The sequence below is a fragment of the Lissotriton vulgaris genome, chromosome 12 (genome assembly GCF_964263255.1).
Source record: "Lissotriton vulgaris chromosome 12, aLisVul1.2, whole genome shotgun sequence".
In the NCBI taxonomy this organism is placed as follows: domain Eukaryota; kingdom Metazoa; phylum Chordata; class Amphibia; order Caudata; family Salamandridae; genus Lissotriton; species Lissotriton vulgaris.
Genome location: NC_141700.1, coordinates 654681988 through 654700103, shown reverse-complemented (window position 1 = coordinate 654700103; position 18116 = coordinate 654681988). Strand labels below are relative to the sequence as shown.

Here is an 18116-nt window from a genome sequence, read left to right as displayed (position 1 = left end):
ATGTAAGGATACACAGATGATTTGCCAGCCTACGTGGGGGAAAAGCAGTCATCACCTCGATACCTGGGCAGTGTCCTGATCTGCTGATAATGTATGCACATGATCTAATATTGTTTGATTTAACAACCATTGTCTTCAGGGCCAGATGTAAGACTATTGGCATAGCGTCTCGCAAAATGCGAGTCTCTAATGCCAATCTACAACATTGTCAGGGACACCCCCATTGGGAATGGCTGGCCGTTCCAGGTATGGTGGCCTGCTGGGCTCAGCAGACCTCCATGTCCTGGACTACTTTTAAATAAAGCGGTATATATATTTTTTTTTTTAAATGAAGCCCGTTTTTCTTAAAGGAAAACGGGATGCATTTAAAAAACTGAAAAAGGAAACGTTTTGGAATTATTTTTTAAGGGCAGGTAGTGGTCTCTGGGAACACGGGCTTCCCCTAAAAAATATTTTCACCTGCATTCACCAAGGAGAACAGGCCCCCTCGGGACCCCTTCCCTTTTGCGAGTGCTTTACCACCCTCTTGAAGAGAGCGGTAAATTGCGTGTGTTTTGCGACCGCAATTGCGGTCGCAAAACATTCTTATATAGGGTGGCAAGTCGCTATTAGGAAGGGACGCCCTTGGAACGCCCCTTCCTAATAGCAAGTCAAAAATCCTATTTAGCAATTCGCAAATAAATTGCGACTCGCTAAATCGGGTTTGTACATGACCCATTGGTATTTTTGCATATGCAAAGGGATCACAAACCAGTTTGCGCATGCAATAATAGGTCGAACATCTGGCCCTCACAGTCAAAATATTATACTAATTATCCCACTTAGGTAGACAAAAATAATGATTTCTGTAGTCAGGTGCATACCTGCTATATGATTGACTACACACAGGTGTTGTTAAACTTGAAGTAGTTGCCAAAGTACTTTAATTTCGGATTAACCTTCAACAGCAACACTGCATGAAGTGTGCACTTCAGAACAACCTGTTCTCCTGCGAATTCAATTGGACTTGTTTTATTGCAGTTCTTTCAATTATATGGCATGCATAATGTTACAGACTGGAAGCAGGTGTATACAGTTATATCCTTGTATTCCAGAAAATTGATAAATCTGAAAACCCCTATCAAGGTCCGGAAGCAAGCTATGATAATCTTGCTCTTTATTGAAAGTCTTGGGTTGGACGCCAGTATAAAGAATAGGAGTTTGCCCATATACTGTTACTGGCATACAGTACAACATGCCCCAAAAATCAACATGTAATAACGAGGGGCAGGGCAGCAGCATTTGATTTGACCTCTGCTTGCACCTCATCTAAAATGGTGACTGCCTTACTGACTGAATTGAGGATTACAAGAGATGAAGCATTATTTCAAGATTCCATAGCAGGGCCTAAAATTATGCTTGAATGGGGTTATAGTATATGAATGTTCAAGCTGATCAACTGCGCTGCTAGAAGCTGAAAAGTGTGAATTCTAAAACATCACATAGGGACAAGTAGAATGCAATTTTAAATGTGTACTAGCCTTTTATATTACTTTCATGAACGGTCTTTTACTTAAGGACGATATGGGAGTTAGTAATATTAAGAATATGATGCTAAAAAAAAATGTATGCGCTGTAAACTGTTTGACCTTCACTAGTAATCATTTTCTTTGTGTGTCCAGCTTTGATAAATCAAAGTAGACTACTTTAAGACCAAGTTAGTTTATTGCGTAATTACTTCAACGGATGCTAGTAGCCAGTTTTATCCTGATACAATTAATATGTCCTAGGTTGTTCTGTTTTAGTCTTGTATATCTTTCATGGAACTCTAGTGCTTATTATTTCAACTGTTAATTTACCCTATTTATGTGGTATTGTTCTATGACACTCTACAGAAATGCAATAAAAAAATAAAAAGGTTGTTGGAGAATTAGGAGGCGGTCCAGCTGGGAGTTGGGCCAGTGATACCTATTTATTTAACAGACTTCTCTTCATCACCAATTTCTATTATAATCTGTATAGAAAATAAAACATACTTTAAAAAAACATGTATCCATCAGGTTTGTATTTTTTTTAAATAGATTAGCTTACCAGTATTATGCCACGAGTAATCTCAAAGTGGTCAAAGACGTACCTTTAAAAAGACGGCAATGACCGCTAAACCATTATCCTCCATTATCGCTTCTTCAAAACTTGCGTATTTGCAACAGTTCCAGTGTACCAAATGAAGCTAAAATTGAAATGAGATCAAATTGATGAACAAAAACAAAACTGCCTTTTGGTTACAAGACATTCTGCAGTAATATTCAATGAGGAGTGCTCAGAATTAAGACTGTACACAAGAATGTATCTTCATAAATTATTTCTCCAGTTAACCGAAGTTATAAGCATTTGGGAATTCCACACTACCCGAAAAACAATGTTGGTCTCCATCTTATCCTGCCTAATTTGAACTGATGTAATAGTGAAGACAACATACAAACCAGAGAAAAGAACTCCGTATGTGACACAGTATGTTCAGGAGTGGAAAGGAATAAAGCTATAAAGCTAGAGGCAAAGCAGGCTGGAACAACAAAGATTGCAACATTTCTTCATTATCCACAGAAGGAAATTCCTTTTTATACTCTCACACCTCAACATTTTCGCGGACTCAACCAACACCAAATAACACCCAGCAAATTAAAACATTGGACTACACAAGTTCCTCAAAACCACATGTCAACCAAAATGAAGTGAAGGAGAGGAAGCGCTCCATCAACCTGGAGAGGGAATGTTGGCAGAAGGTCCAAGACATGTTCTATTGTTAGTTAGCTCATTCACAAGAGTAGCAGGTCAGGAGGCTTTCTAATCTCATTTTGTCCACATAATAAGAGAGCTCTTACGTTAGGAGCAGGAAAGAATCTTTCTGCTTGGGAAGAACTGATCAAAACATAGGAAGTGACACACTGATTACATAGAAATCTAAAACACTATACAGAACCGGTGGAAGGGTTCTTAAGATAAGCCTGCTGCCGCCATGGACTATTGTAAAAGGTTTATTGAAGCACATGGTTAGGACCTCAATAATTTTTCCACTGCAAACTAACTTTGTGCCAGGGCTAAATGACAGCAGTGGCAATACTAATATTTTTTTAATAAGAGAATGATAACGCCCGATGAGGAGTGTATGTTTTGAATGGATACAAAATAACGTCATTCTAAAAATTCCTTAATCACCGGAGGATGTTCTATGAAACATGAGAGTTGACACAGGGATTTTTATGGAACAGAACAGTAATTTTGGTGTCAAGAGTAGGTAGGTATATGGAAATATGCCCTTCTAGATCATCACCCTAGATTCTTTGCAATTATGGAAATTGATTTATTAACACATTTCGACTCCTGGAGACAACTACACACTTCATAGCATGTTTAAGGGGTGGTTCACATGCACTAACAAATGTTTAATTCCACTTGGCAACCCTGACTTTTAGTAAACCACAGTGAAAAAGAACTCAAACCAGTGACATCAAAGTCAGATGTCCCATGTGAGCTGCAGTGTGGCGTTAGGCCACTCATGGTTGACTTTAAAAGCAGGTTGTCAGGCCTGCCATTGCTTCATTGAACGGTCGTCTCCAGAAGCCACAGCAAGGAGGTCATTATAAACGGTTTCTTAGCATAGCAAAAAGCCTACTTTTAACATTAGCAAAGTCACTTATAATTAGTTTCTTTGGGGCCCACAAGGACGGTATGCATGTAATTATATAAGGGCATGTATTTGTAAGATCACTGAAGAAGCAGGATGCTTGTGGGTGGCGAGTACTTTATATGAAACTGCACTGTTCTCTGAAGAGTTCTGCTCCTTTCTGAAATGGAAAAGAGCTGGGGCAGTTCTGCTGTTGATGGAGTTGTTGTTTCAGGTTTTGAGAGCATAGATGCGAGATAGGAAAGAGGATGTGGCCGAACAGGCTAGGGCTGTCTGTCTCTAATCTGCGGAAACGGGTTCGAGTTTTGGCAATGATGCTCAACATTCTGTGATTCTGCGCAAATCACTTAATCTTCCTGTGCCTAACAAAAATAAATGCGTCCTTGTGTAATGTGACTGGTGCTCCTGTAAAGCACTTCGATACCGGATACCTTCAGGTCAAGTTCGTACTATATAGATGGAGAAGGCTCGTCACTTTGATACCGGATACCTTCAGGTCAAGTTCGCACTATATAGATGGAGAAGGCTCGTCACTTTGATACCAGATACCTTCAGGTCAAGTTTGCACTATATAGATGGAGAAGGCTTGTCTTCTATTTTATTTTCTATCTGGTCACATAATGGCTTCTTGTGTGGCCCTTAAACCTTTATGGAGTTAATTTCTCGGTCTGCTATGGAAGGGGTTGCAGTTTCGATGGCCATATATGTGACAAATAACAAGTCACATATATGGTGGAATGCTTCAATTAATCTCAGTCACTGGCATCTACTTGGGGGTCCATCCAGTCCATAGTTTTTTCACCTACCATGCCACTCTAGATAGAGGTACCCTTACACAATACACCCTGCTCCTCATGGCAACAGTACACCCCAAACTGCCAAGCGAGGCGCCCTCAAGAAAGCAACACAAGCAATCCCACTCTGGTTTTGGCTCATTTAGCCCTGGTCAGTAGAGTGTAAAGGAAAGCAGTGTGGTTCTATCAGTGTTAGACTGGTGGGCTTAAACTTTTTTGGGCTTTTAATGAAACCAGCTGCTGTATATAGGATACTTTTAAAGTGTATACAGGGTGGTTTGGGGGAAGCTGCGAAGCAGGAAATTCCCTACATCTAGGAATAGGGAATGGGGAGGCAAGTTGCTCTGAAGTCTGCTTCCGAGAGGTAAGGTTTCACTTCTTGAGAAGGGAGATTTGGTCCAAGCCACCTTGGTTTGCTTGGCAATGTGTTCTTTAAATGATATATTAGGGAAACCAAGTGATTTTAAAAGGATTAACCAGTCCAAGTTCATTTTGCAGAGCTGTGAGAAAACGAATTATTAGTTGGGATGAATGGTAGTCCAATACAAGTACTTAAGTCACTAACTTATTAGGTCCACTCAAAGGTTTCAATAAATTAAACCGGAGCTCAACCTCTGGTTGCTACGGCTTAGAGCAGGCAGGCTTAACTTGAAAATGTGTAAAGCCTGAAGTACCAAAACAGTTAAGAAGTCCAAAACACCCCACCCAAAAAATAAATCCCACTCTAATTTATGAATAGAGAGAACAATTGAATAGGCAAAATAACATCAAAACGACCAAAATCCAATAAGGGGAACGAACGGGAGTGTTGAATTTTTAAGGGCCAAGAAGCGCAAAGTGCCTACGGTAGTTAATGGTCACGGTAGACTGGGACCAAGGCACGATTTGGAGCAAACTGCGGTGGAGCATGGATTGGACATACCAAGTAAGGCTAGGGCCTGGAAATAGGGACGTTTTGAAAAAGTTTCTGAATCTCAATCTAAACAAGCATTGGAAATGCAATAGGTCTCGCATTAGGAAAGTTTGAGCTATTGATATTGTAAATGACACTTTTTTATTTATGTGTTGGTTTTGAAAGTAGCAAAATTAATAGCTTTGTCAGTTACAATGTCAATAGTTTTAACTTTTGCAAATGTGACACCTATAGCATTTGTAATGCAATGTGTGTTGTATTTACGCGACTTAGATGTATTGATATTACAAATAACAATAGCTTTTAATTTTGTAAATAATTAATACTTAAATAAAAGTTATTGTAATTTATAATGGCAATAGCTTAAACGTTTGTAAATAACTTTTGTGAAGATTATGTTCAGTGTATTTTATTGTGACGAAAATCCAAGAACATTGCATTTGCACCTAAACACACACAGAGCCACACACATATAGATGTGGTGGTGGTGGATCTGGGGGATATGGTGGTGGTGGATGTGGTGGTGGATGTGGTGGTGGTGGTGGTGATGGTGGATGTGGGGGTGGATGTGGTGGTGGTGGAGGTGGTGGATGTGGTGGTCATGTGGTGGATGTGGTGGTCATGTGGTGGATGTGGTGATGTGGATGTGGTGAAAGTGGTGGTGGATGTGGTGGTGGTGGTTGTGGATGTGGTGAAAGCGGGATACATGAGCATACATGAGCTGTCGGTACGCGAGGCCTAAAAATGAACGTATGTAGAACTTGGGGAAGAGGTGATATGACTTTGTGCATAATACAGATGATAGCAGAAGAAAGGTAAATGTAATCTAAGTGGATTCCGAGGTGGCAAATTGGTGCTCTTTTAATCATGGATAATGGATGAAATATTTTTTGAAAATGTTCAAGAAAGATGTATTCAGATTTTTTTGAATTATAGAAATGAAGGTGCAAGCATTATGTGTAGAAGGGTGTTGCTCCATTTTCAAGGCGTAATACAGGTTTGCTTCCTTGATATTTTATTTTTCACACTCCACCTATAAGTTAGTGATCTGTTAGCTCATTGTATTGGTTTAGATCAAGGGAGGTGTTTGGATGAAAAGCTTTTGATCTAGAGCATGGCTGTTGTATTGAATGACATGGATGTTACACACTCAACGACATGCTTTAGTTTCTGGAACAATTGACTATTTCAATTTCAATGACAGCTCAGAAACTGGCTTTAGACTTGATTGCAGTAGTCATGCATTGAATAAGGGATGTTCCAAACCAAAATGTCTCTCTAGTAAACTTTTCGTAATACTTGCGAATGCATAATTGCTACCTGGAGTTAGCAGAGTTTTTTACATTTGTGTTTTCAAATGAAAATCAGGACTTTTGCTTCCCTTTTAAAATGTCCTGAGAAAATAAAGATCTCCAACATCCATCAAATTCGCGAGGCAAGTGGTGTTGAAATAAAATTGCGAGAAAGGAGTTCAACCACTTTCAGTGCCAACTTGCACTGAGAAATAATAATGTCATTTTGCAGGGAAAACTGCGAACTGACAAACATGAGGAAATGAAGAAAAAAAGTCGGGGAACATATGAAGGGCAATAATCGGGCGCCGTGTTAGACTTTCCTCACGTATTAAAATCTATGCAGGCAACATTAACCGTTTGTATCCTGCCTCCTAGAGGATGTTTGGAAGAAAGTGGTGGGAAATACTAACCTATTTGAATGATAGAGGGTTGGTTACAAGAGAGTGACGAATACAAGAGAAGGTCAAAGCACAAAGCCCGTCCAAGATATAGTCTCATAGCCCATAAAAGGCACGTCCTTAGCACTGGACAGGAGCAGGGAGAGGTTTTGCTTGTGATCGTGCTGAGTTGGAGGCCGTGCTGCACGTAATCAGAATGGCTCGTTTTCCGCTGTCTTCGCTTTAACAGCCCCGCCAAAAGTCTTGGCCGACAACGGCGGTCCCACTAGGAAGTTATGACGAACATAAGAGGCCCCCAGAGGGGTCTCTCACACGCATCATTTGCAAGCAGCAACATTTGAAATTAATTGGCCATTAAGGGAAACAATGCCGATTGGGAAAGCAACAACTGCAGAGCAGTCTCACAAAGATGCTTACTGCCGGCTGTTAGAAACGGGACCCTGGCCGGCCAAGACTCGCGTCGAGGTCAGTCAGGGATCGCCATTTCTAAGTGTCAGGGCAAGGGAGTCACACACCAAGGTAACCCGCACTCGCCCTCTAGGTAACGTGGCGCGAGCAGTCAAGGCTAAACTTGGAGGCGATGTAAGTTAAGTATTTGCGCACGCACCCCAGCAACAACACCCAAGGCCCACCACAAAGAAACACTCCACACAAGGTTATATAAAAATAGCCTTTGTATTATCATAAATATACATCAGATAAAACACACATCTTATTACACTGTGCCAACAGGCACGGGCGGAATTTACAAGGGATATTTGTACAGGACAGGGCCACTTGGACCACTGTCAAGGGTATCAGCACTTTTAGAAGCAATACTTTCAGTAATAGTACTTTAGAAGCAATACCTTCAGTAATAGCACTTTAGAAGCAATACCTTCAGTAATAGCACTTTAGAAGTACACAATATAAAAGTAGAGCATACAACCAGTAATCACTGGTAACAGGACCTCACTAGCACCACCTGTACTAGGGAGAAAACAACCACCTACATATCACAATACCTGTAGGGGTGTAAGAACAAAACACATGATGCAATGCATAACATTCATTCAGAGGTGTAAAGGCACATGACGCATAAACAATACATTCAGAGGTGCATAGTAAGTACAATTGCGCCAAACTCACGTAAGTCACCACCTGTGACTGTCCCGGTGTCCCAATGTCAGGGCCTAAACGTGGCAGTTGCCCACAAAGTGCTGGGCAACTGGAGCAGGGAAAGTTAGGGCAACGTTGGAGCCTCTCTGGGCTCAAGGAACCACCACTGTGGCACTGGTGAACCTCTCAGGGCTCTTAAACAACTAAGGGTACTGCTGAGCCTCTCAGGGCTCCAGCAACAAAGGTGCAGCCTCGCTGGGCTGTGGGGCCCCTCTCTGGGGACCCAGGAACACTTAGGGCGCTCTGAGCCTCTCTCAGGCTCTTCACTTTGATGTGGGCGTCGGGCCCCTCACGGGGGACCCTCGAACACGTGGGCGCTTCTGTGGGAGTCCCCACCTCTGGGGAACTCGGGAAGACAAATGGCAGTAAGAGCCTCTCTGGCTCGGGTTGGAGTCCCCCTCTTGGGGACTCGAATTGCTCAAAAATGCCCCCTAAGAGCCTCTCTGGCTCGTAACAACTACAGGCGCGAGGTCGCGCTGCCGAGGGGCCAGGGGGGGAGGGGCGGACACCAACAATGTGTCCCGGCGCCCCTCCCTCCAGAACGGCCACACTCACCGGCTGTCTGGGCTGCAGGGCGGCTCCTCTCGCGGCGGGACTCCTTTCCTCGCGTCCCGGGGCTCTCCTCTCCACTCGGGGAGCCTCGGGGACCCGGCCGGCAGCGTCTCCCTTCCCGGCTCGGCGGAGAAGGCGGGACTTCCGGTCGGCCTTTCCTGGGCCGCGCGGTGATTGGACGGGCTCCCAATCACTTCCGGGTCGCCGCGGGCAGCGCGGCGGCTCGCTTTTAGGCAGGCAGGCGGCTTCCCAGGTGATCCGAGGAGTGGGCTCCCTCGTAGATCAACAACCCGGGCTAAAACAACGCGGCAATGAGCGGGGTGGCACCCGCGCCGCCAAAGCAACTATAAAGCGAGGTAGGCACTCGCTGGGCACCGCAATTTCGGGCTGATGCCGGGTGGGCACCGGCTGGCTCTCAAAGCGCTAGCAGCGCTAGCCTCTAAGAAAAGGCGCTCCCAAGTGCCACCGGGCCAAATGCAGCGCTCTCAAGCGCTAGACAAGGGATTCCAGCGCTCCCAGCGCTGAAGGGCAGAGAGCAGCGCTCTCAGGCTGCAGGCAAGAAGTCCTCAGTGCTCCCCAGCACTGGAGGACAGGACAGGGCTCCAGCAGGGGCTGGAGGCAGGCAGGGGGGGCAAGGCTGGGCCAGAGCCAGCACACTGGGTCTCCAGGCAGGGAGACTCCCCAAGTGGCGGTCCTTCTGGCCCCAGCAGCAGCAAAAGCCCCCTCTGGCAGGATCCAAAGGTAGAACATTTTCAGTGGGGACACAGCCCCTTCTTATACTGACAAATCCTTTGTTTCAAAGTGCAGGGTGGGGGGAAACCAGTCGCGGCTGGTTCTGGAGCACTCTTGAGGGCCCAACCACCCATTTCATTCACTGGGGAGGCTAGGGTCGTTAGACACACCACAGGGGGGCGGAGCCAGCATTGTGTGGGGAAAACCCAGCCCATCCAGGACACAGGTACACTCCTCCCACACATCACTCATGCTAATCTCCCACTCACCACCGGGCAGACCCATCCAGACTTCCTGGAGCCTGGCATGCCAGCCAGCTCCAGCCAATCACGCTCCAGCACCCTCACTGCACACATCTCTCAATGTCCAGAAGTAGCACTTCCCTTCTAGACATAAACATGCCGCAGACACCATCTTGCAGCATTCACTCTCACGAGTTTACACATACTAAACTCGAGCCTGTACTCCCCACGCATCAGGAACTACCAGGGACACACACATTCCCCATGCATTCCTATGGGAGGGCAGGCCAGCCATACTACACGCACGCACTTTCACTCTGGGACTCAGGGGAAAGTGCGCAGAGACCCAAAAATCACTGACACAGGGTCACACATAAGGCAAAAAGTCTAGGGGTGAACCTGCCCTGCGGGCCAAGTCCAACACCGGCTGAAAACACGCACAGAAGCAGCTCTTTGCTCACTCACACTGCCTATCGCCATCTTTAACCACATGAGCGCCCATGACCTATATCGTCACGGAAGCCTCTCCACAGTGCACACCGGTGTGTTAAAAAATACTAGCTAACATCCTGCACACCCCAAAACGTGGAACTCAGCAAATTGTTCATTTAACACAGGTTTTTCTCCCTAGTTATTGAGAAAAAAATCAGACAGACACAGACGTGCGTTTTCACAGGAAGACAAAAGTAAAGAAGGTTGTGCTGGGAGAGAGAGAGTGGGGAGGAGAGTAGGAGGAGGAGGGGGGAGGAGAGTAGGAGGAGGAGGGGGGAGGAGAGTAGGGGAAGCACGGCCTAGCGGCCGTGCAACCAAGAAGTGAGGGGGCGGAGCTGGGGGAGGCTGTGAGAGAGAGAGTGGGGAGGAGAGTAGATTATTATACCCGCTGACAAAGTGAAGCTCATAGGAACACAAAAAATAAAAATTATGAGCTTCCAAAATCTGGAGATGGGTATCAAGACTGTAGCATTCACATTGTTAAGGGTTCAGTAACGTCAGGTTACAAAATCATGAGGAAAAGACCCTACTTGCAGAATACACTGACCAAATCTGCAAAATATAGATTAAACAACAGTTGTGCAGTCCTTTCAATTAACAGACATAAATAAACAAGGCACCCTTCAAGTTAATGGTGCCAACAATAACCCCAACGTTCTCATGCCCCCCGCCCCCAATGTAATCTAACCACTTACAAAAATTAGGAATGTATAAATAGACAGAGCAGGGGGCTGGATTGTTTAAATCCATCAAATCCGAATGCTTACCGAAAATAAGTAGTGCAAACAAGAACTGACTGCATAATTCTGTTCTTATGTTTACTCCAACTGATACATCTGTAACGGTAGTGCCCTTGATTTTCAGATGTTTAGGACTATGCGAAGAAGCTATAACAATCGTGGTTGCATATACACAGCCATCGAAGTCGACATTATGAGAGCAACACATTCCATTTATCCACATCGTGCTTATTGTTGTGAGGTTGATGGGTCTCTGAAGAGACTTTCATTTAGACTTTTCGATCCTAATGTGCTCAGTTATCACTAATTAAAGTAAACGTCGATACATCATTATGGCTAATACAATCAATGGACAGTACTCGCTATCGTGTCGTGTTACTGAAAAACAAACTTAATCTGTAGACCAGCCTTAATGTGGAGAGCTAATTTCTCTCTATCTCTCAGTTAACCCCACAGCCCAGGAGGAACTGCTGAAAGTTGAGTCACATTGAGAGAAATAGCACTGTCTTCAAGGACAGTATAAACTACCCCAGCTTCCAAACGCTCGTCCAATTTCCAATACCCATGCGAAACAAAATATCCGCTCTGAGTCTCGGAGTGCACCATTAGCTTACCATAAGGTTCCGCAACATCTTGGCTCACGCTTAAGTAGACTTCAATGATGGAAAACCTACTGCCACAGTCCTCCTAGCAAGGGCACCTACAGAAGGGAAGCGGAAGTAGACAAGTTACTAAATACGCTCCTGCGAAACTACAGCAGTCACCCACTGCACTATTTACTGGATTCGGGACTCGCGTCCCGAAAAGCAGCCTTCTTAAGGTCAGGCAACTTTGTATTTGTTTCGATTGCTATACTTGACGTCATCCGATGGGTAAATTACGTACTTTATGCCTGACTACAAAATGAATGCAGAGCAGGTTAAACGTATCCTCGGTCTACTTGTGTGTCGTATCCGACGTCATAATATAGACGAAATGGCTTTAGCAGTGAAGAGGCGTTGTCATTAATGCGGAAACAATCGTCAGGGAATCCGTGTTAGGCGTCCGCTGCAACGCTAACCGCGGCACAAAAGTGAATAATTTACGTTTTCATAATTTTGTGCCCGTTTGCGCATAGAGATTGTCTGAATCGTATTCCAACACACGGTTAAAACCCATGTTTAAAATTACCCCCGGTGCGACACGGCAGGCAGGGGAGGAGAGTAGGAGGAGGAGGGGGGAGGAGAGTAGGAGGAGGAGGGGGGAGGAGAGTAGGGGAGGCACGGCCTAGCGGCCGTGCAACCAAGAAGTGAGGGGGCGGAGCTGGGGGAGGCTGTGAGATGTGCACGCGCTTTTAAGCTCAATGCGCATGCGCATTGAGCTTAAATTTCACAGGCACTGCAAGGAATCGCCACGATTCCTTGCAAGTTGGTTAAAGAGTGTTTAAGCCCCCATAGTCTCGCAAGCTCGATGCGCATGCGCATCGACAGGCGAGACCTAAAAAGGACTTTGATGTTTTTCTGAATGAAATTTTTTGTACATGCAGGGCACACCATAAATTCAGTCCGACAAAGTGGAACTGCAGGACAGATACTTTCACAGTCCGTTCCCTTGAAGCTCTGGAGCAAAAGGTTTGAAAAAGTTCCCAAACTTCTATTCATGCTCAAACCAACCATTGGAGTACACTTCTAAGGCCACCAGAGCCATGTGGGAGGATTTACAGACACTCCTGGTGTCAGCCAGAGGGTAACAGGAAAAATCAAGGCCTGGTCCAGTAGCCACTGATCAGTTGGGATTCTTCACAGAAATGTACTCTTTAGCATCTTTATAATCATGGAGCCACCCAGAGGTATCATCTTTATGATCCTTGTAGATTTTTGTACATGGATTTCAACTTGAAGGGTATCCAATCTCCTCATGTTTTTCTCACAGGCCAGAGATGCCAAGTGCAACAGGTTTAGTTCACCTGGTATCCTTTTACAAGTCCAGCAGTGTTCTGATGAAGGTGCCTTGCAGTGCTATGTATTGGCATGGCACAAGCTAGAGGGTGGGGAATCTGGGGCATGTCCTAACCAACGGGGTGAAAGTTCCCAGGGGCAACCATGCCCACTTTATCAGTAGTTCCTGTTTGCACTTACTGAAACAGGCCCAAAGAGCCATGTTCCAGGGAATTTTCAAAATGTTGAAGATCTTTAGCCATACTAAAAAGGGAGCTCTGTGGGTGTGGCCCTGTATGGGAGTGTCATGGGGAAATAACAAGTGTACTCCCACATCTAACACTAAACTAACACTAAACTAACACTAAACTAACACTAAACTAACACTAAACTAACACTAAACTAACACTAAACTAACACTAAACTAACACTAAACTAACACTAAACTAACACTAAACTAACACTAAACTAACACTAAAGTCCAGTTTGAAACAGGCAATGTACCTACAACAGAGAGATGTCGGGTGGGACAAAAGGAGGGACGTAGGCAACTAAAGAGGAGATACACAAGAATGGTCTTGGCACCCTACTCTCTTCCTTTTAAGTATGCTCTCCTACATGTGGCCCAACAGACCACACAAGCAGGATTTGCCACTGCAGTGTCAAAAAGGTTTACCACAACCACCCTACACTAAACGGCGATTATATTTGTGGTCCAGAGCCCAAATGGCAACTGAGGATCAATTACAGCACTCACGGCCTGACCTTCTCCACTTGAACACTTTGGGTTATGTTTGGGCATGCCACTTCACCTCAGTGTACTTAAGTAAAATAACTCATTAAGTGTGAGAATATACCAAGAATTAGATTAACAGCTGGATTAATTTTACATAAACTCCACAAGGTCTTGTCAGAGGGAAAATATTATGGGAAGATTCTCTAAGCTAATTAATGTACTGTCCAATGAAGGATAGACTGGGAACCCACTTTGAGATTCATAGTGAACCGCCACAAGGGCAGAAAGCAGACGGGAAGTGGTCGTTCCTGGGCTGGAATGCCATGCGAGCTTGCAAACAAACTTGCATGTTAAAGCGCATTCATCAACTCTCCAACACATTTCAAACCCAGAAATGGTTTGAAATTATGGCCAGGAGTCAATCCTTACTCTAGGATAGGGGTTTTCAACTGTTTCTGTAATAAGAGCTACTTAGGCTAAAATAAAATCATCCAGATCGATTATTATTAGGGTTGTAATAGCTACCACATCAGGCAAGATTACATTAGTTGCACACAACCCAAGATTATCAGCAGTGATCACCCTCAGTGCTTCAGGAAGGGGGGGGGGGGATCAGCGGTAAGGTGAAAAAGGCTTCGTCAATTTGGAAAGTCTTTATGTGGGTAATACTTAACAGCCATTAACAGCCATTGCTGCATGGCTCGTCCATGGCACCAAGGTAGTAATAGTAGCAATAACTGTTCCCTACACTGCATGGTTGGTCATTGAAATATATTTTTAAAATTAAGCCATTTTTTCCCAAACATCAGCTTACGAGTTCTGAACATACACACATTTTCGTCATGAATAAGTTTTTCAATTTTGCAATACATGTTAATTCACCTAATGAAAAGCTTTTCATTCAGTATGTTGGGCTGTACAAAAAATAGCTACTTACAAGGGTCTGGAGAGCTACCAGTAGCTCACAGCTACTCGTTGGGGAAGCCTGCTCTAGGGAGACAAGGTACCATTCAACCTCTCCTCACACCCAAAAAATTAAGGTGACGTTGTAAGGAAAAGAGTTCCTCCATGGGAGGGGTGGTATTTTCTCAATAGGAAAAAAAGAAGAAAAGTTTCACTATGTGAATAATTGCACTTGCCCTGCAGGTCTTCACACGAGCAAATGTATATGTTCTCATGTTAAAATGAAATTCACAGGCTAGCATTGTTTCCATGCCTACTTTTGAATTCTGAACGTTGAAAATTGCATCAAAGCAAGCACATATGGCTTAGCATGTTACCCATATTGTTTTTCACTGATTCACCATTATTTTCTTTTTTAATACGGACATGAATCAAATATGTTTATCCATCTGATGCCCTAAAGACATGGTAAATAAAGCAGGATAAAACTGCAGAGTAGCAAAACTGCCTTGAATTTACTTTCTATTTTCAAACTGTAAATATATGGATACTTTTTAAATGGAAAACAATTGACAATCTTGTTTTAAATCTTCTGCGTTTTTTTCTTTTCATAATCAAGGAAAATTCTGGGAGGAACACTAATAGCATAATATGATCAAGCGAAACCGCTTGCCCTCTGCGCACTGTTGCGAATCCAAATTGGATATTACCAAATGATCAAATATACATTAACTGATAATCAAATGTGCGTAATACATAGAGACACATAAACTCTGAAAAATTCATTCAATACGTATTTTTACTAGCATCATAGCATTATTATACATGATGTTCATCTGTTATACACTGATACAATGGGTTCATGTCATGCCCTTGCCCAACTTGTGAGATAAATTATATGTTTGATGTGATTTAAACATCAGAATTTTTTGACATGATGAACCCATTGTATCAGTGTATAACAGATGAACATCATGTATAATAATGCTACGATGCTAGTAAAAATACGTATTGAATGAATTTTTCAGAGTTTATGTGTCTCTTTGTTTTACGCACATTTGATTATCAGTTAATTTATATTTGATCATTTGGTAATATCCAATTTGGATTCGCAACAGTGCGCAGAGGGCAAGCGGTTTCGCTTGATCATATTATGTACTAAGTCACTGGCGCAGTATCGGCATTGCGTCTACCTCTACAGCACGCGTTGAATAACGAGTATACAAATTTCATTGCAAATTGTTGATTTAAAAAGGAGTGCCTCTCCCATAACTAATTTCTGTTAGGAACACCAATAGCCCCAAAAAAGCTACATTTTGCAAAAGTACATATTTTTATGTTGAAATCTGTCAGCAATTCATGCTGATATTACCGCTCATCGTTTTCCCACTTTCTTTGAAACTCGCACCTCATAGTAAAGCTTTGTAATAGTGAATCAAAGTAAGAATTCTTAAAATAGTGTACATGTGGAGGCATGTCTTCGTTTAGCAAAGGCAATCCGCTTTCCCACACTGCACACTGTAAAATGGCAGCCAAAGGATTTAAGCTGCAGGAGCCAGGGTTTACCTTTCCATTGGATAAAATAACTAAACGGGTTATCCTTAACCCAAAACAATACATCCTCGGTATAAAGCTATAGAAATTTCACAATCCTGGCAGAAATCTATTTAACAAAAATCTAGTTAATATGTGTACATTGGTTGGTGTTAAACATTATACAAAAGTTTTGCATGCGTTGTTCATCTCTACTTGAAGCCTGCCCAGACTATCTACTAGTTTGGGCGGCTGCCCCCTCCCCCCATACATTTACATTAATGAGCTCTCCGAAAAGAACAAAAGATCTTTTCAAATGTGGGGCAACAGGCAGATCTCTGGAAGTAATACACGGCAGGCTAATGAAAAAGTGAAGGCATTGTCAAAAGCATTTTTTTGTTGTTGAAAAAACAGTTAAGGCATGAATTTAAGGGAATAATGAATGGTAAATGTTCCAAGCTAAAACGAAAATAACAGTCCTGGATGTGTCTACTTTGCATAAGTGTTAAGCATCCAGATACTTTTAAATTCCCTTTTTTCTTATTAGTTGCATAGCCATTTTTAGGTCGGGCCTAGGGAGCACACATGCGCTGTCTCTAGTAAATTGTAAATTGATTCTTGTATAGCGCACTACTCACCCACAAGGGTCTCAAGGCGCTTGTACGAATACCGCTGTGGAACCCGTCCTGGCTTTCCCTGTGAGGCGTCCACTCCTGGGCACCCCCAAAGTGGAGGCCAGGCATCCTTAGCGTTGTGGGGGCCGTTGTGGAGATTAAGCAAGCTATTGCCCAGAGTTGCAGAGTGGGACTCCATGATTGGAATAGGCACGAGGCAAGAATTATCAGGTCCGTGGAATTTTGAGCCCAATACCCGCCGAGGCGGGGAATTGAACCTTGGTCCCAGGCTAGACCTCTGCATCAGGGTCTGCCGCTCTAACCATTCAGCCACACTTCTCTTGACATGCAGTATTGAACCTTGGTCCCGGGCTAGACCTCTGCATCAGGGTCTGCCGCTCTACTAATTGAGCCACACTTCTCTTGACATGCAGTATCGCCCACTTCATGCCCACCTGTTTTCATTTGTTCCTTCGTATGCCCTTAAAAAATCCTTGCTTCCCTGTGGTTAATCCCCTGTATTTGTCCCTCCTCTTTGGGTGTGGCTTCTGCCTATGGCTACTGGCCCCATTACTTGTGGGCTCTCCCTTTTGGCTATATATGAACCAAGGGAACATGGGTGGTTCGACCAGGCTTGTTCTATTGCTCTGAGAGAGCTGAAAATGGCTTCGAAATCTTGCCCGAGGGATAAAACCAGGGTTAAGGCGTGTCGAGGCTTATACAAAGATGCTGTTAAGCGCCGTAAATCTGTGATGCAACAGCAGGCGTGGGAGAACCTCAGTGAAGCAGTAGATACTAAAAATATGACGGCATTTTGGAAAATCATAAATGACCGTTGCTTCCAAGACCGGGATAAACCCAAGATTGTAAACCACATCCTGGCGGAGACCTGGCATGAGCACTTTAAAGGTCTATATAATCTTAGCACCCAGGAAGATTGCCTTGTGACCAATGAAGGGCCAGGAAGGGGGGAACCCACAATTTTCTTTCTTAATGAGATAAAGGCCGGCATAGAAGGATTGACGAGAAATAAAGCGCCGGGTCCAGATGGTGTCCCCTGGACTTGTTCTTAGCGTATGCAGAGTTGTGGGCCCCGATTTTAACTAGGGTTATACACGCTGCAGTGTGCATGGGCATGCCCGAATCTTGGTCAACAGCCATAATTGCGTCAATCTTTAAAAAAGGTAACAGGGAGAGCCCGTCCTGTTACAGGCCCATTTCCCTGATAGATGTGTCCGTGAAAGTTCTCGGCAGGGTTATACTGAACCGTCTATTAGATTGGTCAGAAGAACACAAGATCATAACGGACACACAGTATGGTTTCAGGGCCGGCCGGTCTACAACGGACCAATTTCCCAACCTGTATATCCTGACCGCCAAGTACCCAATAGCGAGCCAAGGAACTGTGTACTTGGCGTTCATGGACCTCACAGC

General features: G+C 43.9%; 1 protein-coding gene across 2 annotated transcripts in view; it reads right to left on the bottom strand.

The window, feature by feature from the left end:
• CA5A (carbonic anhydrase 5A) overlaps nt 1-18116 on the bottom strand; it is a 395762-nt gene that overhangs the window by 111460 nt on the left and 266186 nt on the right. For both annotated transcript variants that reach the window (XM_086945825.1, XM_086945824.1), the window contains exon 4: nt 2114-2209. In XM_086945825.1, the coding sequence (XP_086801951.1) occupies nt 2114-2209 (96 nt within the window). The remainder of the gene's footprint in view (nt 1-2113; nt 2210-18116) is intronic.